This window comes from Hemicordylus capensis, chromosome 14, assembly GCF_027244095.1.
Source record: "Hemicordylus capensis ecotype Gifberg chromosome 14, rHemCap1.1.pri, whole genome shotgun sequence".
Classification (NCBI taxonomy): domain Eukaryota; kingdom Metazoa; phylum Chordata; class Lepidosauria; order Squamata; family Cordylidae; genus Hemicordylus; species Hemicordylus capensis.
This window is the reverse complement of record NC_069670.1, coordinates 11,033,715-11,052,791: the sequence shown is the minus strand read 5'-3', so window position 1 is coordinate 11,052,791 and position 19,077 is coordinate 11,033,715. Positions and strand designations below refer to the sequence as shown.

Sequence of the window (19,077 nt, the reverse complement as noted above, 5' to 3'; positions counted from 1 at the left end):
TTATTTACATTTTACAGACCGGGGAGCAAGGGGGACCCTCCAAGCATGCAGCCCGCCCGCCCACTCCCCCACGCCATGCCCCGGGCGGGTGCCCCCCTCCCCACCCCCTTACCGGCTCTTCTGGCTTTCCTCCGCCGCCGCCGCCACAAGCGCCTTCCCGGAGTTTCTCTTCCCGTCGACGAGCAAAGGGACGCGGCCGGGCTCCGAGTCATCGCGAGATCTCCGCCCGCCACCTCCCCCCCGCTGCCCGCCTCAATGGTCTCGTCTCCGGGACTGAACGTTCCAACCCGCCTGCGCGGCCCGCCCACCAATGAGAAGGTCTCCAGCGTCGTCACGAGGAGGACGCGACCATTCTACGGGCGGCAGCTTTGGCCTATGTTCAGCATATTGCCGCAAGTGAAGCGATATGTGTGTTCTAGCTTCTCACCCCATCTGTCTGGCCTATATTTGGCGCTTCCCCCCCCCCCGGAAGTGTAGCGATGTGTGTGTTCTAGCTGCACATCGCTATCTCTTTGGCCTATGTAGGCCAAAGAGATAAGAGTGTGCAGCTAGAACACGCACATTGAAACATTTCAGGCAAAAAGCCGAACATAAGCCAAAGCGACATGGGAGTGCAGCTAGAACACAGACGTCTTTACTCTTCCGGACAAAAGGGGGAGCCGGAAGCTCCCATTAGGAGTCCCTTCCTCACCGGAAGTGATGGCTAGAAGCCAGGCAACCGTCACCTCTATGGGACAAAAGCAAATGGCGTCTCGTGTATCACGTGTTAGATGAGGGGCGTGGCCTTTACCTGCTTCCGGCGGAACCATTGAGCTGATGAGATAAGTCTCCAGCGGAAGAAGGGGGAACTTTCGTTTCGGGAAGTATCTGGGGAATGGTTTCGGGGACGGACCGCTCTCGGGCCCTGATGCGGCGGGGAAGGTCGGAATCATGGCGGCGCTGGAGGACGTGGAGTCTCTGCCCCGAGGAGGCTTTCGCTGCCGCCTCTGCCACGTGCCCGTCGCCAACAGTGAGTGGGGGCCGGGGGGGGGATGGATGCAGCTGGCTGGAGCGACTGCAGCCTCTCGGGGTGGGGGGAAAGCGCTCTGCACACGTCCTGAGGCACTCTTGCCCCCCTCGCTTGCTCCTGGGGGTCTGGCGGCTGCTGCTGCTGCTTTGGGGGCAGGAGGGCAGGCTGCCTCGGGGTCGGGCCCAGCAGGGCTCCTTGCAGGTGGCAGCAAGCCGGGCTTGTTCCCTCTGCTGAGTAGGGTCCGCCTTGCTCTGCCCTCTGGTGGGGAGACTCCCTGGGGGGCTGCCCGAGATTCCCCTGCGGGGAAGGGGCTGCAGCTCCGAGGAGGAGCCCCTGCTGGGCAGGCCGAAGGTGGTCCCCGGTTCCCTCCCCAGCAGCATCTCCCGGGCAGGCAGGCAGGCAGGCTGGGAGAGACGCCTGAGCCGGAGGCCCTGGAGAGCTGCTGCCAGTCAGGGAGGCCAGACTGAGCTAGATGGGCCGAGGCTCCGACTCGGTAGGAGTCAGCTTCCTATGTATGTTCCTAATGCATGTGAGCTCCCACCTTATTATTAGTATTTGTGTTCATATTCGTATTATATCCAGCTCTTTCTCCAAGGAGCCCCAGAGCGGTGTACTCCCTACTTGGGTTTCTTTCTCACAACAACCCTGTCAAGTAGGTTAGGCTGAGAGAGAAGTGTCTGGCCCAGGGTCACCCAGCTAGTTTTATGGCTGAATGGAGATTTTGAACTCGGGTCTCCCCGGTGCTAGTCCGGCACTCTAACCACTGCACTGCACATTTTAATAATTCCTTGGAGAGGAGAGCTGGTCTTATGGTAGCAAGCATGATTGGTCCCCATAGCTAAGCAGGGTCTGCCCTGCTTGCATCTGAATGGGAGACTAGAAGTGTGTGAGCACTGTAAGAGATTCCCCTCAGGGGATGGAGCTGCTCTGGGAAGAGCAGAAGAAGGTTCCCAGTTCCCTCCTTGGCAGCATCTCCAAGAAAGGGCCGAGAGAGATTCCTGCCTGCAACCTTGGAGAAGCCGCTGCCAGTCTGGGTAGACAATCCTGAGCTAGATGGACCAGGGGTCTGACTCAGTATATGGCAGTTTCCTATGTTCCTTGGCTTCCTTAATTTCCTTCTGAATATATAAATGGAACTCTTGGGCTCTCTTGAAAACGGGTCGCCATGAGGGACAACCCTGCTCCTTCCCTTCTGTCCCCTTCTCCATTTGCTATTGCCCTGGCCTCAGAAACGCCCCCAGTGGGACCTCAAACGCCTTCTGGCAAGACGCGCCCTGGCCTGGGTTCCGGGAACGGGGCAGGCTGTCTGAGCAGTGTGTGTCTCCCTTCCCTCCTGGGCTGTCCCTGAAAGGCTTCTCTTTCATGCTGCAGAGCCCAGCCTGGAGGACCACCTGCGTGGGAAGAAACACCAGCGCCTGGAGAACCTCCGCACCGCCCGCCAAGCCCAGGAGCAACGCAGTCTCTTTGTCAGTGGCTTCCGCAAGGGCACGCCGGCCTCGGAGCTGAGCGACTACTTCCAGGCCTACGGAGAGGTGGTCAACGTGGTGATGGACAAAGAGAAGGTGAGGCCGTTGGCGGCAGGGCGGGCAAACAAGGGCAGGGTCCCAGGGGGCCAAAGCACCTCGCTTGTGGGGCCAGCCTCGCACTTCCAAAGCCTGCAACTCTTCTGTTAAACGGAGCAGGAGGCCTCTAAAAAACGCCTTAATGCTTTCTCCTAGTCATTTTGCAAAGAGCAGTGCCACCAGGTATGCATGCGAACTCCTTTTGGGTTCCCATGGCTCTTCAGACTTAACATACCCCCCTGATAAGCTGCAGCCTAGTCTGGCTGGGGTTGTGGGGGTGAAGGAATGTGGTTAAATGGATGGCCTGCTGTATCCTTGAAATTCAAAGCCACAGGCTCACCAGACTCCAACAATCCCCCACTGAAACAGTCCAGATACCACAGCATGGATGAACCACAGCAATGGCGTAGGGAAGGAGCCTTCGTGCCTTGCTTCTTGGGAACGTCCGGTCTGAGGAAAAGTTCTCCGGAGTTCAGAAACTTTGGGCACTGCCTTTTGCAATCCTGTTGGGCCGCACCTATGTCTCTGCTCTGATTCATCGTCTTTTTCAGAAAATCTACTGAGACTGAACAAATATTTTACACTCCTAAATGCTCGGGGAACATAGGAAGTTGCCTTCTACTGAGTCAGACCCTGGGTCCATCCAGCTCAGGATTGTCTTCACAGACTGGCAGCGGCTTCTCCAAGGTTGCAGGCAGAAGTCTCTCTCAGCCCTATCTTGGAGATGCTGCCAGGGAGGGGACTTGCAGGTGCTCTCCCCAGCATGGCCCCATCTCTCAGGGGAATGTCTTACAGTGTTCACACATGTAGTCTCCCATCCAAGTGCAAACTAGGGTGGACCCTGCTTAGCAAAGGGGACCATTTATGCTTGCTACCATCAGACCAGCTCTCCTTCTTCTCCTGTTTCCTACAGTGACTGGCACAGTAGGAAGCAGTACTGGAGGGGTGTGGATATTTTACAGAAAGAAATGGTTTGTGTGTCAGAACAGACAGTCCAGGAGTGAACACGTGCCTTTCTTTTTTTCCTTCTCCCTTTAAGGGGGTCTATGCGATTGTGGAGCTGAAGGACAGAGAGGTGCTGGAGAAGGTGTTGGCAGAGCCCCAGCATAGCCTGGGGGGTGTGAAACTCCGTGTCAAGCCTCGGGAGAAGAAGGATTTCAAATACACGCCCCCCAGGAAGCAGGGCTCGGCCAAGCGGGAGCAGCTGAGCCCTGAGAAGTTGGCGCAGGAGCTGTGCCAAGCTACAGATGTGAGTGAAGTCTGGCTTGGCCCTTGGCCGATGGTTCTCGGCCGCGTCACAGCACCTGCCTGCAAGGGCCACGGGTGAGGTAGCAAGAGTTGAACGGCAGGCCTTCTTCTGGTCCCCCTTCCTGCAGGTCGATGCCCAGATGTCTTTGGTGGTGCAGCTCTTTGAGTTTTCCGAGGGCGAGCGGCGCCTGCGGGACCTGCTGGTCGCTCTCTTCCAGGAGGTCTTCCTGGAGTTCTTCCCAGGTGAGCCCCTGCTCCTGGCCTCTGCCCCCCTCCGCTGCTCTGACCTTGCTCCTCGGCTGACCTTTGTCCCTCCGTATGCCCAGGTGCTGCCATTCTCCCCTTTGGCTCCTCGGTGAATGGCTTTGATGTCTCGGGTTGCGACCTGGATTTGTTCCTGGACCTTGAGAAGACGAAGAACTTCCAGGCGTCTGCCAAGGGCTGCGGTGAGCCTCAGGTGAGAGGGGGGGCCGGGGGGCGCCATTGTGGGTGGAGAGCGACTGGCCTGCACTTCAGCCCTCTTGCTGATGTGGGACTGCAACCCCAGTTGGCCACTGAGGCAGGGGATGATGGGAATTGTCGTCCAAAATAGCTGGAGGCCCAAAGATGTGCAGCCCACTCTAATCCAAAGCTTTGTTGGGTCCCACTGAATAAGTGGGGTTTCATTTCAAGTAGGTTCCCCACCTCTAAATTAGAATACCAGCCTTAAGAACAACCCTGCTGGATCAGGCCTAAGGAAGCCCATCTAGTCCATCATGTTTCGCATGGTGGCCCACCAGAGGCCTCTGGAAGCCACAGGCAGGAGATGAGGGCATGCCCTCTCTCCTGCTGTTACTCCCCTGCAACTGGTACTCAGAGGCATGTTGTCATAACAAGGCCTCGAAGCCTTTTTATCATCCAAGTGGGGAAATGACTTGACTACCAAGCTAGAGGTTGCTGGTTCAAATCCCTGCTGTTATGTTTCCCAGACTATGGGAAACACCTCTATCGGGCAGCAGCGATGTAGGAAGATGCTGAAAGGCATCATCTCATACTGCGCAGGAGATGGCAATGGTCAATCCCTCCTGTATTCTACCAAAGACAACCACAGGGCTCTCTGGGTGCCAGGAGTCGACACCGACTCAACGACACCAACTCGAAGGCACAACTTTACCTTTATTGATTATTTGGTTCTTAAACATTTGTTGTCATATCGTCATATCACATATTTGTCGTCATATCGTCATATTACATAATGTTACAGTGCTTCTATAGGAGCTTTTATTAAAGCGGGGAGGGTCCAAAACAAAGGCAAAGGTTGCTCTTTGTGGTACTAACTTACCACTTGCTTGCTTAAAATATGAGGGTTTTGTCTTCCCTGAGACACTGGAAGAAGAAAAACGCCCCACAACAATATCTGCATATAGGACTTCAATGACATGAATGTTAGGATTTCTCCCTGGTCTCAGGTGTGTGAAAAGCAGCTGTGCTCTATTTCCATTTGGCACTAGATGGACTTAATGTGCTATAGATTCGTAGTACTACTACCACCACTACAACAAATCTTAGTATACTGCTCTTCAAGCAAAGTTCTCAAAGCGGCTTACATAGAAAAATAAATAAGATAGTCTAACACTTCCTGCTTCATCTCCATCCCAAATCTCTTCCTGTAGTTGTTTTTGGTCCCTTTTGTCTTGGCTAGCAGGGCTCGGCATGTCCTTTTGGTTGGTAGCTGGCAGAGCAGGTGCCTCGGAGTAGACAGTCCTAGGCTAGACCAGCCGACGACTGCCCTGGCACGGCCTCAGGTGGCTTTGTCGATTCCAAGCACGTCCTCCCTTCCTCCTCCAGGCAGAGGGTGGAGCCAGTCCTGAACCGGACGCGCGTTCAGAGGATTCGATCCTGAGTGATATTGACCTGGCCTCCGCCGCGGTGCCTGAGATCCTCGAGCTAGTGGCCACGGTGCTGCGGAAGTGCATCCCCGGTGTCCACAACGTCCAGGTTGTGCCCAAAGCCCGCCGCCCAGTGGTCAAGTTCTGCCACAAGGAGTCTGGCCTAAGGGGTGACATCTCCATCGACAACAAGTATGAGCCACATGTGTGCGCGCGCCTTCACGGATTGCTGTAGCCAAGTTCAGTCTCTTAACAGGAAGAGAACCTGATGTGTTGCTTCTTCCAGATTTGGGGGGGGGGGGCGCTCTTCTCCCTCACCTTTCACATGCCACAAAAAAGTCTCCAGATCCTCCCCGGAGCGTGCTGGCTTCCACCCTTTTCACTCCTCTGTGGAAAGTGGCTTTATTTAGCGGGTTGGAGGGTAGGCGGAGTTGCCCTCTTCCTCCTCCTTCTCCTCCGTAAGCTTCTAGTTAAAGCTGAACACTTGGCCCTCGATTAATGGGGGGGGGAGGAGGGAGCAGCTGCCGCTCTGCAGAGGGCTTTGACTTGCCCCCGGTTTGTCTCCTTGGCAGGCTGGCCCTCTGCAACACGCGCTTCTTGCAGCTCTGCATGGAGGCGGATGAGCGGGTGAGGCCCTTGGTCTACGCAGTCCGCTACTGGGCCAAGCAGCAAGTGCTGGCAGGTAAAGCGGAGGGGCTGGGGCTGGCTGGAGAGGTTCCACTGGCAAGGTCCCCTGTGCGGTCCCTTTGGAAATGACTGACTGTGCAAGAGCTTGGCGGTGATTTGGCCTGCGAGCCTCGGCTGGGCCAGTGGAGGATGGGAAGCTGCCCTGCTCAGAGACTGGCCCTCTGCTCAGAGTAGCCGTGGCATTCTGGGAGTCCAGCCTGGAGGAGCAGGATTCCCTGTTTCTCCCCCAGGAAGGAGCTCCGGGCCGGGTGTCTTGTTCTCTCTGCACCCACCCCAAGGTCCCTCCCGGCTTTCTCATTCTGGGGGTGTTGGGCGTAAGGTGGCGGAGAAGGCCATGTGGGGCAACCCTGCCACCCTGAGCTCGGTGGAGGAAGCCGCTGACCTTGGTCTGCTGAAGACAGACATGTTGGGCACTGCGATGGAGCTTTGGAGCCCGCAGGGAGGGGCCCCGTGGCAGTGGGGTGCTGACGGGTGGGCCTGGGGGCTTCCTCCTGCTCACGGCTTCCTCCTTCCACAGGGAACCCTTTTGGCGGCGGCCCCCTCCTCAATAACTACGCCTTGAGCTTGCTGGTGCTCTTCTTCTTGCAGACACGCACGCCTCCCGTCTTGCCCACCGTTGCCCACCTGAGGGCGCTGTCAGGTCAGGACCCCAGGAGGGCGGGGAGCTTGCCTGTCCGGCTCACCTCCCTGGGGCCCCCTTCTCACCCTCTTCCCTCCTTCCTCCTCAGAAGACGGGGAGCAGACCGTGGTGGACGGCTGGGACTGCAGCTTCCCCAAGGACTCTGCCCGATGGGAGTCCAGCGGGAACACGGAAAGCCTTTGTGAGTTGCTGCTAGCCGCTGCTGCAATGATCCCGACTGAGACTCAGGCGCTTCCTCCTGGAGGGGCTGAGAGCCCGAGACCTTTCCAGCACACCCCGGAGAGCAGGTGTTGGGAGGCTGCCCTGGGAGGGCCTGGGCAGTAGCTCTCCAGCACTGCTCCCTCTCACAGAGATTCCCAGATGGCGTCCACTACAACTCCCGGCATCCCCCACTGCAGTGGCCTTTGGCTGGGGGTTCTGGGAGTTGTAGTCCACCACATCTGGGAATCCCTTTGAGAGGGAACGCTGCTCTCCAGGGCTCTGGGTATCTGGAGGCTCTTGGGCTGTGTGAAGAATCCATTTCCTTCCCGCTCCCCCACCCTGTAAGCCAGTTTCTAGTCCTTAAGGTTGAAACACTAGACGAGAAAGGATGTGGGCAAGAGGGCGGTTCACACAATGGTCACAAGACACCTCCTACCCTGGTCTGGGAGCTGCGTGATTCTGCGAGTGTGTGAAACGAGGCCAGAGGTGGGGATCTCGACCAGATTCCGTCCCCAGCTTTGGAATGAGGTGGGGCAGGGGGCTCGGCACACAATTGAGACCCCCACCTCCCATCTGGGGTTACACTCAGGCTCTGACACAGAGAGAGCACACCCAGCTCCTGGAGGAGGGTCGGAGGCTTCTCCTGCCCTAGCAGCCGCCCTCCTCCTCCTGCTGGTGTGGATGGACTTCCAGGCGGGTGGAGTCTGGGAGGGCCGGCCTGGGCTGCAAAGACGGGCATTGCTTGGAGTGAGCAGCTGGCCAACTGCAAGCAGAGCCCTCCTGGACTGCTGGCACACCAGCTCAGGGGGCTCTCAGCCCAGAGGGGAGCCAGTGCCGCCGAGAGGGGTTGGGGTTGGCCTCCGCAGTGGAATACGAGGCCAAGAGCCACCGTGCCTGGCAGCTGGGGGGCAGCGTCCAAGTCGCAGGCCCTCCAGTGTCGAGGGAGGGGGCAGAAGAAGGATCTTCCAGGGATGCAGCGGACGCCCGGAGAAGCTGGCCTCCCTCTCCCCCTGACTGGCTGCCTCTCCCTCTCCCTCTCCAGGCTCCCTCTTGGCAGGATTCTTCCAGGTCTTTGGGGACTACGACTTTGCAGGCAGCGTGATATCGCTGCGGGAGGGCCGGCCGCTGACTCTGCCCAGCTTCCTGGCGTCCGAGGCGGGCAGCAGACTCAAGCTGGGGCCCTTCAACCTCCAGGACCCCTTTGAGCTGGACCACAACGTGGCTGCCAATGTCAACGAGAAGACGGCCCTGCGGTTCCAGCGCTGCTGCCAGAACGCCGCCAAGTACTGCCGCAGCCTGCAGTACCAGCGCAAGTCCAGCAAGGGCAGGGCCTGGGGGCTGGTGCGGCTCTTCCAGCCGGGAGCGCCCGAGGCGGAGGCCCCCGCTGCTGCGGACAGCTTCGTCATTGGCCTGCCCCTGCCGCCTGCCCAGGCCCACCAGCCGCCGTGCCAGGCAGAGGGGGCCCACCAGCTCTCCTTCCGCAAGGCCTGCGCTAGCATCGCTGCCATCTTTCAGGAGGTGCTGAAATGCAGCTGCTCAGAGACGCCACCGGGGCTGGAGGAGGAGGAGCAGCAGCAGCAGCAGGTCGAGGCTGGCCTGCCGGCAGCAGGGGCCAAGCGCTCCCTGGACACGGAGGAAGGGAGCTCAGGCTCGCCTCCGGCCAAAAGACTGCGGGCGGATGCTGTCGCTCCCGCGCAGGAAGGCATGGCTTGGCAGTGGGCTGTCTGGCACCACGTGTGGCTGGGCCGCCGCCGGGTCAGGCGCCAGCTGCATGGGCTGCAGCAAACGATGGATGCCTTGGAACTGGAGGCGACCGTATCCGAGGCCATTTCCCAGCAGGAAGGGGAGGCGAGGCCCGGCAGCCCCCTCTTGCAGTTCACGCTCTGTGCCCAGATGGGAGACGGCGCTTCCAGCGGGCAGGAGCCCCGCCTCAGCCTGTGCTTCACCCCGGCCCCTGAGCAGGCTGCCGCCTTCCAAGAGTTCTTTCACTTCCTGCAAGGTTTCCTGCCCCGACTGGTGAGGCAGCACCTGGCTAGCAAGGCCTGACTCCCTGGACAAGCTGGGCCGGCCCTCTGCTGCGTGTCACAGAGCTGTCTAGCTCTCTTGATGTGCTGCTGCTGAGACGCGAAGGAGTTCTCTTGCGGGGAGGGGGCCCTGAGACTCTCCCCCCCGCCCCCCCTTCAGCTCCAGGTTATTGCCTGGAGCTATTTGTGCATTTGACGCCTCAGAGACGCTCTCTGTGTGGCCTTTCCCCAGCTGCTAAGAAATGGCGGCAGTGTTGCCGGTGGCCAACCATGTGCGAGGGTGGACTTGCAGGCGGAGGTGGCGGTGGTGGTGGTGATGGCCCCGGCTAGCATCTGGGATTCAGAGGTATATTATCTCTGTCCGTGTGGGTTCCGTTCAGCTGCCATGCTGAATAATTAGCGGTGCACCCAGGAGTTGGTCCAGTTCGGTTTTTCAAACATGTCGTTTTAAGTTCATTGGGGGTTTACAGCAGGCCCCAGAAGGTAGCTGTGTCGGCAGAAGGGGTGCCTCTTGCTCATCCTGGCTGAAACCTCTGCCCGTGACCCTGATTGTTGTGTGGCATTCTGCCTCTTTTCAGCCCCGTCCATCTCCACAACTGAGTTTCTAAACCTTCAGGTGGTGCCTATGTATTGCCAAGTGTTTTGTTGGCCATGAGGGTTAGAAACTTGAACTTACTACTTCTTCTGGAATAAAAATAGAAGCTGAAATTTGGTGCCGCCTGAGTATTGTACCAGATTCCAATCCGGTAGTTCGAGCAGCGGCCGTTCTGCTTCCGCAGCGTGCTGGGCCCAAGATACAGTCTGTGGATGTGGTTGTAGCTCTGTAGCCAAGGACAGCAGAAATGCTGCTTGTGTCCAAGCTGCCATAGTCCCCGCTGGCAGGCATGGCCTCTTGGTCTCATCCACCACCCTGCCCAAACGCACCTGTGGAGTCTGAGCTGCACTCACTGTGCTAAAGGGGCAAAGAGCAGACTTGGGAAAAGGGGTCAGGAGAGGAATATCTTGCAGGCCGTCTTCCCTGCAGAAGCCTGGGAGATGCATGTGAACGGAGCTGAATTCTACCTTTTCCCTTTTCACACTTGTCTCCACTTAACAGCAGAGTTTAGTTTGTCAGTTAGGGTGTGAGTGGTCAGACTGGGATGAGATCTCTTATCAGGGTTGCCAACCCGCCCCAGGATGGACCTGGGCTGGAGTCTCGGGAATGGACATCCCCCCTCCTGAAGGCAAGCCTGAGGTTTGATATTGTGTGAAGTTTTGGGAAAGTAGTAGGCACAAAGGCGTCCAGGGATGGGTAGGCAGGGTTTTAAAAGGTGATGTGAGGTTTGGGGTGACACCAAATCCTCAGGCAAAAGAGGTCTAAACAGTGGCTTTGAAAGCACCTTTGCTAAGAAGAAACTGCTTCGAGGGCCATGGCTCACTCCTGCTACCCTTCCTGGCTGCCCCACTACCACTTGTAAGTCTAGGGAGCGTTTATGTCCCGCAATATAAGCCCCCCTGGCCTTTTATCTGAGTGACAGTTTTTAGGGGATCCTATTTGGGAGCATGTGTCTCCCATTGCAGTTTGAAACCAACCAATCCACTTTGGTAGTGTAGACGTGCCAAGCCTGTGCCCCACACATACACCCTGTGCTTTGGAAAGGCCTTGCACATCATCTATGTTGAGTGGCTAGAGGAAGAGAGCTGGTCTTGGGGCAGCAAGCAGATGACAAGTATGTATTTATTTAATTTTACTTACTTACTTAAATGGCTGCCTGTCCCCAAAGGGCTCACAGTTTAAGAAACATAAGACACCAGCCACAGCCACTGGAGGGATGCTGTGCTGGGGGTGGGGGGGATAGGGCCAGTTGCTCTCCCCCTGCTCAATAAAGAGAATCACCACTTTTAGAAGGTGCCTCTTAGCTCAGTTAGTAGGGGGTCAGTAACTTGTCCCCTCTGCTAAGCAGGGTCCTCCCTAGTTTACATTTGAATGGGAGACTAGAGGATGAGGGAGCCGCTTTGGAATGAGCAGGCAGAAGGTGCCAAGTTTCCTCCCTGGCAGCATCTCTCTAGAGATTCCTTGGAGACACTGCTGCCAGTCAGTGCAGACAAACCTGAGCTGGACAGACCAGGGGTCTGACTCAGTATGTGGCGGCTTCCTAAGTGCCTAGGGAAGGCTCTCTGTGCATGGTCAGAAGCACTGGTGTGTGCACTTTGCTAACATGGACACCTTTTAGGCTAAAATTCGCTTCTCCTCCCGCGCCACCCCCCTCAATAGCTTGGAGAGGCCTTGGGGCACGCGATCAGCGGCTAAGGCGGCACTTTGTACATGGTCAGAGGCAGCACAGGCGTCTTGTGAAGTGGAAACGGGCGAGCACAAGGCAGGGCCTGGTAGTCTAGGGCACGTTTTGTGGTGTTGCTGTGTTGTGTTGTGGTTGATGGCAGGGAGGACGCTGCGACCGTCCGGACTCCAGCGCGCACGCGCAGTGGCGATTCGGCCCCACCAACGGCCCATTTGCTCGCCTTGAATCTGAGCGCCTTTTTACTGCGCTTGCGCCCTCCGTTGCCCTCGCGCGCGCTGAGGCTTGCGATTGTGTGACTCCGCGGCAGCTACACGAAAGACCCGGATTCTAACGGAAGTTGCGCTCATTGGCTGTAGGCCGGAGGGGGAGAGAGTCTTCCCGGCGTGCTCCGCGGCTACAGGGTATTTAACCCTTTGGCTGCCGGCCCATTTTTCTCTACCACCAGAAGCGGAGTTGCGGTAAGTCGGGAGAGGATGTGGGGTGTCCGTCAATCCGGCGCCATCCGCGGCCTGCGGAGGGCTCAGGGCCCGCTGGGGCTGTGCTACCCGGTCGAGCCGCCCTTTCCCGCTGGGTAGTGGGGCTCCGGGCGCCCTGGCTGGGGAAAGGGAGGCGGTTTGCAGGGAGCGCCCTTGCAAAAGTGGGGCTCCATCAGGCACGACTCGCGGCGCCTCCTAAACAAACGGGACTAAAGCGCAGAAGGGGTGTATTTCCCGGGAGCCCCTTGCGGTGGCCGGAACGAACCCTGGGTGCATGGAATGTGCCGCCCTGGCTTTACTTATGCGAGCCAATCTGTAGGCCGCCCCAAGATTCCGCCTCCGGGGTGGGGCGCGGCTTGCAACAACATAAAGCCGATGGAAGCACTTCTAAAAAAAAAACAAAACCCAAAACCCTTCTTTATAAAGACGCTTAAAAAGCTGGGGGCTCCTGTTGCAGCGGGGAGCGCATGGGGCAGCAACCCAGAAGGCCAGCCCCTGAGTAGCCACCAGGCAAGTGGGTGGCAACTGCAGACGAGCCTCTCCAGATGATCTCACTGGGTGCTGGGTGGGGCTCAGGGCAAAGACGACCTCTTAAATGCCCAGGGCCTCACCTGCTTAGGGGTGTATTTTGCCCAGAAACCTCTTGGTAGCCTCTCTAGCTCTTCTTAATATAGGAGAAAGATGGTATTTCTGAGATGACTCTGACACCCCTTTTTGCCTTCCTCCTGGGATATGAGCGCCCTTGGTCTTGAGGACTGAACTTGCGCCTTGTCTGTCTGTGATGAAACTGCACAGACCTGTTCTGAAAAGCTCTGAGGACGGCCTTTTGTTTCTGAGGACGGACTAGCTGCGTCTGCACGGCAGAGTCGACCGTGCCTTGGTTGGGTTGCCTGCTTCTGACGCGCTCTTTCTTCCTACAGGTCTGACTTGCCCGGTGCCTGTGGTGCCCTCCTTGGCAGGTGAGATGGGGATGCAGCAGGCCCTGGCCTCGAAAGCTGCCCTGAGCATCTCGCTTGGGCCCTCCCTTGCGGGCCATGTCCGTAGCCCCAGCTGTTGTTTACAGTGCTCGTCCTGGAGCCTTCTGTTGACTTGTTGCATTTTGCATGCTGCTTTTCGTAAGACATCTCAAGGCGGTTTGCAGCAGCAAACAATTGAAGCAGCCATAAAAACCAGTTGCAATTAAAGATGTCCGGCAAGGACGCCAGCAGTTGGTGCCCAGTGCTACAAAGATGAGATCCATGAACTCTCTCTTTCTGAGGCTTCAGTGGAGAAAACCTTTACCAGATTCTGAGTGGTGCTGGCTCTGTCCTGGACACGTGTGGGCGGGCGAAGGAGAAGCGGCTGGGCCTGAGACAAACTGGAGCTTCCCCCAAGCCGGGCTGGGGGCTTCTCTCCCCTGCCCAGATGGGAAGAGAACTGCTTAGATTTCCACCACAAAACGGGGCTTTTGGCTTCAGATTATTAAGAATCCCATAAAAACCCAGAATGGCTTGGCTTCCTCTTAAATGGCCTAAGATGTCTTTTTCTCTCTCTCTCTCCCCCCGCCCCCGGCCCCCTTCTTGTGATGCAGCCACAAGAGTCCTCTGCTGGGTGTCTCTTGCATGTGAGTAACTGGCCGCTGGTTTGGAAATGCAAAGGGGTGTTTTCTGGGTGGCTTGCTTGGCATTGCAGGGCCGGCCCAAGGCCTCCCTGCACGCGGGGGGTGGGGAGCAAAGTCACAGCCCTTAATTGTTCACGCAGCACCCAGCTGGCAATTCCACCTTGCCATGTTTGCAGCGGCCTTCGGGGTGGGGTTGGGGGGTGGCTACAGAGCCACAGGAATGGCTTCAGAAGGCCCAAGCCCTGCTTCACTTCCAGCAGCAGCAGCAGCCAGCCTTGGGGAAGCAGGGGTGGGCTTTCAAGCTGCCCCCCCACCCCACCCCCGTTCTTCTGGTGAAGAGCAGCAGAGTGTTCTGAAATGAGCAATACGTCAAAACTCCTCTCCAGGCTCCGTACAGGCCTGGTAAAGACAGCAGTAGTGGTGTAAATGCCGCAGATCTGGGGGCCTTGCCCCCTGGCAGTGCTGCCTGGCTGTCTCCTGACACCAGCCGAGTGTGGGTTTGAGTCCCAGGCTCTCTGGTTTGGGTTCGGGCCCCCCGATGACTCTAGGCTATGCTGGCTTCCTCCTTTGAGGCTCCTTTGTGTTCAGTGATGTGTCCAATAGACAAGCATATATCTGATTTGCCTGATGTCAGCTTTACGTCTGAGAACACGGAGGGTTTCCTGTCTGGAGGAGTGGGTTGCTGGGGTGTGCCGGGCAGAGACTTACTCCCACTTCCTTCCTTCATTCCAGGATGCAGGTTCCTGAACAAGGATTTGCTCCCTGGGAAAGCCCATCCTGGTAGGTGTGGTGCCCCTGTGTGTCTGGGAGGGGGGGGGTGGGGCTTGTGGCTTGTATGCAGAGCCCCTTTCTGCCTTGTGTGGCGAGAAGCTAGGCTGCTGGACCGTGGCCTTGGGTGCTCAAGCCGCAGTTTGGGATGATGACCTCATGTTGATGGACGACACGTGTCACATGGCAGCACAGAGTTACCAAAGCCCTGATCAAACTGCGGGTTCCCCAAAGGGCAGAGCCCTTCTTGCTGCCTTGCTCTCTCACTGACTAGCTTCTCTGCCTTTCTCTACAGCTGCCATGCTGCTGCTGCTGCTGCGAAGGATGGTGAGTTCTGGCAGTCACGGTCCCAAGCTGTGTGTGTGTTCTAAAAGGCCTCTTTACACTGCTGTTCGAGCGGGCAAAAGCTAGCCATGCCTCTCTTCTTGTCCTGGCTCTTCTCGGGGGGGGGGGGGGGGACTCCAGCCTCAGAGGCAAGGTGCCTCTCCATACCAGCTGCAGGGGAGGAGGCACCCCCTGCTTGTGGGCTCCCCAGAGGCATCTGGAGGGCCACTGTGATGACCCCAGAGGAGCTCTTTCCCTCCTGCCCCCCATCAGCACCTGCTGTGGGCTCTCATGTGATGAGTCCCCTACCGCCCCAGTCTGATTCCTGTGACTGAGTGGTTTCCTCTGAGTTGGGGAGCCCAGCAGCAGATGGCTGGGTGGGGCTGTGCAGGCCGGAGGGTCCCGGGTTCCACTCCAGGCAGGGCTGGGAAAGAAGGCCTGAAACTCTAGAGCAGGGCTCTTGGTTGGAAGGCCCGGGGGCCAGTGGCAGCCCCCACCAGCCCCAAGTGCAGCTCGCTGGGCCTGTGTGAAGGCTCTGCCCAGTTCTCCTGGCGGCAGGCAGGCAGGCAGGCGTGGCCATTCTCGCTGCACAGTGGTGTTTCCCTTTCAGGAAAGCAGAGCCCTCTTGAACCCCTGCACTTATCTACACTTCCTCCTGTTTAAAATATTTATATCCCACTTCTCCGGTGGGGGGTGCACAAGTGCTGGGGAGTGTAGCCCTTCCCAGCCCTTTTCTCCCTGGAGAGGGCTCCGTCTCACTTGGAGGGCCCTCCCAGCACTGAGGGAAGCGCAGAACTGTGCCGAGGTCAGCACACTGGGGGACGGCTCTCGCCGGAGGCTTTTTGCCAAAGTGGCCCCCACTTGAAAAATGGGAGAGCACGGCGCTAGAGAATACTGCCAGTCAGCGTAGAGACCCCTGAGCTCGATGGACCTCCGTGGAATAGGTTCAGGAATGGGTTGGGCTTTCCAAGACTCCTGAGGCACTGCTGACATCAGGCCCCCTCTTCTTTCCCCCAGGAGGAGCGTGCTCCCAGAGGGCAGGCCAAGACCCTTGCAGCCAACGGGTGAGTGTTGCCTCAAGTGAGGAGTCCTGTGCTGGTGGGGTAGAGAGAGTGCACTCCAGGATTCCTAAGCCCAGAGTATTGGTCTGGTCCCCCATGAGGAAACCCTGGTGCGTCTTATCCTCCGTCCTGGCCCCAGAACCTGCAAAGGTTGAACCCACTGGGGCCAGTGGAGGGAGAGGAGGAGGCCCTGCTCCAAAAGGAGCGGTCTGATGGGACCTGACCAATGGTCTGAAGATGCTCTCCAGATGGCTGATGGCTTGTGCTGCTTCTAAGGTAGTGGCTGCGGGCAAAGGTGTGTGTTAAGCCCCTGCCGCTGTGGGTTCTGGGAAGCTTGCAGGGGGGTTATGGGCCAAAAGTTGTATCGGTCTTTATTTCGGCCAGCAAAAATTAACATCACAAGAAGAATATGATTTTGCAATAAATGACCACAAATGAGATTAAAAGTTGTTGTACAAATCGCTTACAGGTATCTGTTTTCTGGTTTTGAGACTACAAGATGTAACACACCAATTGTGTCTGTCTGGTTTCCCCCAGTTCCTGAAGCATTTGGCCTGGAAGACCTCTGTCTGGAAAACGGTGTGCTACTGCTGCTGAGACGCAGCCGGCTTCCTGGGCTGTCACTCCACTGGTGGGGCTCCAAGGAGAAAAGTGAGTGTTGTCTTTTGGATCACACTTGACAGCCTGCCTTTTTTCCACGGTTGCGACAGCTGTGGGGTCCCCAGTCAGCAAGATGGCTGGACCGAGTGTCCCTTGGCCTGTGTGTGCTGCTGAGGACAGACAGCCCCAGCTTCCCACTGACATGATGAATCTGCTTTTGGAATCTCGTTCGGCTGAATGTCTCTGTTGAGAAGCGGAATCTGAGCCTCGGCTGGGAACTGAGCTGGTAGAGTGGCCATTCTGGGCAGTTGCTTGGAGCTGGCCCTAAGTTGTTGTTGTTGTTGGCTTAACGGCTTTATTGGCAAAGAATCTCCTAGCCAAGTCCTTTGCCATGACTTCTGGTCAGTAAGGCATTCAGTAAAGAACTTATGCTTTCTCTTTGCTGGTGCCTTTTTGATTGCAGAATCCGTTTTCCTTCCAGGGTGGTGAGTCTGGGCTGAAGAATCGCTACTTTTTCATGATGGGGACTAACTGGTAAGCCCTAAACCTGTAATGGAGGCTGTGCTTTTTTGCCTACAGGGAGCCCTAGGTTTAATAGCATCTCAGTAGCCTGGCTGGTGGAGGGGAGCAACAGCAAGAGAGAGGGCACACCCTTGCCTCTTGGCTGTGGGCTTACCAGAGGCATCTGGTGGGCTATTGTGAGGAAGAAGGATGCTGGACCGGATGGGCCTTCTTGGGCCTGATCCAGCAGGGCTGTTATGTGTTTATGACCTTGGAGAAACCGCTGCCAGTCCAATAGGCAGGTCTTGGCTAGTCCGGTGGGCTCTGCCTAAGGCAGCTACATAAACCTCCTTGTGTCTGTCAAACTTGGGTCAGTGCTTGCCAGGAGGTGCCTCTGTGCTTGCTCTGCAGTGCTTCTCCAGAGCTCCATATCTGGAGCTCCCCACATTTCAGGTGTTGGAGGAGTTTCCTGGGACTGGCCTTGTGTTGAGGACTTCTTGTTGCTGCAGTTTTAATGATGAGTCTAACTAGCTCACTTTGAGAGATCAAGTCATGAAAAGGTTTGAACAACTGAAAAACTGCACCAGGCCGGATAGGGGAGATGAGGTTCTCTGGTGGTGGTGGCGGCTCTTGGTCGGTGACTTGCCTCCCCGTCTGGGGTTTTTTCTCCTGCAGAATAGGATGGCGGTCTGACGCTCACTGGAGCTGTGAAGGGCATCCTAAGCAAGGTGAGAGATGGCTTCTCTCCCTGCCTCTCCGAGACTAGGTCTCTGTGTAAGCAGGGTGTCTGAATGCAGACTCCAGAACTGACCAGGGGAAACAGTTTTTTCAGTGAACTGAAACGGTAGCCCAGTCTAAATGTCTTGGGTGCCTTGAAGCTGAACCAAACTCTTAGCAGAAAGTAGTAGCCCGCAGTGTTCCCTCTAAGGCATGCGCATAGGCACGCTGCTCATATGTGTTTTTATGTCCACTCCATTAATTTTCCGGTTTAATCAGGAAGGTCCCACTCTGAATGCACATGTGTACACACTGCCTTGATTCTGCTGCCCAGAACAAAATTCATTCATCACACAGATGAGAAACATTAGAGGACATTGGTAATCAGTTCAAAATAAGTGGTTCATTGATCCTGCCCCTGGGCTTCCACTGAAGGATGTCTTTCAGTTGTATGTACTTTTAAAAAATAAACTACAAAGAAGCATTTAGAACAAATTTTTGACTAAAAGTGCTTAACGTTGTGCTCATTTTGTAGAGTTCAAAGGCAAAATAATTTGGTTTTCTTCACTAAATGCATCTCAAACAGTTCATTGAGCCATTCCTTGAAAGCAGGTGACTCTCCAGCTGTTGCTGAACTAAAACTCCATCCCCAGCAGTAGTATTGCAGCTGAGGATGATGGGAGTTGTAGTTCAGCAGTAGCTGGAGAGGGAAGGTTGCCTCACCCCTGCTTTCAAGTTTAGTTGTTGAGCTGAGCAGTTTTAAAGGAGATGAAAATACTACAGATCCACTAGTGGAGCCCAGAATTTTTTTTTTTTTTGGTGGTTCAACTCCCTGATTTGTTGGGTCTGAGATGCTGTTGTGTGTTAAGCTCACCCCACCCTGCTCCCCAAACTTGCTCCAGTGATGAGACCTCTACCGCCCCAGTCTGATTTCTGTGACTGAGTGGTTCACTCTGAGTCCAGGAGCATAGTACCAATGCAGGGAGGGGTAGATGATCTTGATGGTTCTCACATCCTGCTCTTTTTTTTTCTTGACAAGCCCAAACAGGCTTACCCAGAGTTCCTGCCTAATCGCCTACTTCACCACGGCAGCACCAGTTCGCTTGTTGCACCTGCTTCTCTTCAGAGGCTCTGAGGCAGTGGCCCTGATGCTGCCCTGGCATCAAAGAGGTGAGAGAAAGAGCATGCCTCTGGCACAGCTAACTACGCAGCCCAGCTCTGGTGGGAAGAGCACGATGCAGAAGCCTTGCATGGCAGAATTTTGACTGAGCACACGAGGTCCCAATGAAGAAAACCCTGTTGCGTCTTATCCTCCGTCCTGGCCCCAGAACCTGCAAAGGTTGAACCCACTGGGGCCAGCGGAGGGAGAGGAGGAGGCCCTGCTCCAGAAGGAGCTGTCTGATGGGACTTGGAGGACCGGTGGGGTGGGCGGGTCGTCTGGATTTCCGGCCGTAGCTCACCACTTTTGAACTTGCTCTTCCAGGGCAGGCGAGAGGATGCTGTTGCTGAAGA

At 56.6% G+C, this 19,077-nt stretch overlaps 1 protein-coding gene and 7 non-coding genes across 8 annotated transcripts; all 8 read left to right on the top strand.

The window, feature by feature from the left end:
* The first annotated feature begins 542 nt into the window (after positions 1-542).
* On the top strand, positions 543-9,949 carry LOC128337087 (speckle targeted PIP5K1A-regulated poly(A) polymerase-like). The gene is made up of 10 exons (XM_053277679.1): positions 543-1,009; positions 2,381-2,571; positions 3,611-3,820; positions 3,948-4,062; positions 4,146-4,276; positions 5,647-5,879; positions 6,260-6,369; positions 6,892-7,014; positions 7,103-7,195; positions 8,258-9,949. Exons 1-10 carry the CDS (start codon positions 931-933, stop codon positions 9,259-9,261), a joined length of 2,289 nt encoding a protein of 762 aa, XP_053133654.1. The 5' UTR covers positions 543-930; the 3' UTR covers positions 9,262-9,949.
* A 3,266-nt stretch (positions 9,950-13,215) lies between these two features.
* Positions 13,216-13,290, top strand: LOC128337737 (small nucleolar RNA SNORD26). Its single transcript, XR_008312419.1, has one exon. It is a non-coding gene; the product is annotated as a small nucleolar RNA SNORD26 (small nucleolar RNA).
* Positions 13,291-14,972: 1,682 nt separating this feature from the next.
* Positions 14,973-15,041, top strand: LOC128337739 (small nucleolar RNA SNORD31). The gene has a single exon (XR_008312421.1). It is a non-coding gene; the product is annotated as a small nucleolar RNA SNORD31 (small nucleolar RNA).
* A 797-nt stretch (positions 15,042-15,838) lies between these two features.
* LOC128337742 (small nucleolar RNA SNORD22) lies at positions 15,839-15,965 on the top strand. The gene has a single exon (XR_008312424.1). It is a non-coding gene; the product is annotated as a small nucleolar RNA SNORD22 (small nucleolar RNA).
* A 580-nt stretch (positions 15,966-16,545) lies between these two features.
* LOC128337738 (small nucleolar RNA SNORD30) lies at positions 16,546-16,616 on the top strand. The gene has a single exon (XR_008312420.1). It is a non-coding gene; the product is annotated as a small nucleolar RNA SNORD30 (small nucleolar RNA).
* Positions 16,617-17,357: 741 nt separating this feature from the next.
* On the top strand, positions 17,358-17,427 carry LOC128337736 (small nucleolar RNA SNORD29). The gene has a single exon (XR_008312418.1). It is a non-coding gene; the product is annotated as a small nucleolar RNA SNORD29 (small nucleolar RNA).
* Positions 17,428-18,457: 1,030 nt separating this feature from the next.
* LOC128337740 (small nucleolar RNA SNORD31) lies at positions 18,458-18,528 on the top strand. The gene has a single exon (XR_008312422.1). It is a non-coding gene; the product is annotated as a small nucleolar RNA SNORD31 (small nucleolar RNA).
* A 316-nt stretch (positions 18,529-18,844) lies between these two features.
* On the top strand, positions 18,845-18,973 carry LOC128337741 (small nucleolar RNA SNORD22). The gene has a single exon (XR_008312423.1). It is a non-coding gene; the product is annotated as a small nucleolar RNA SNORD22 (small nucleolar RNA).
* Positions 18,974-19,077: the final 104 nt, after the last annotated feature.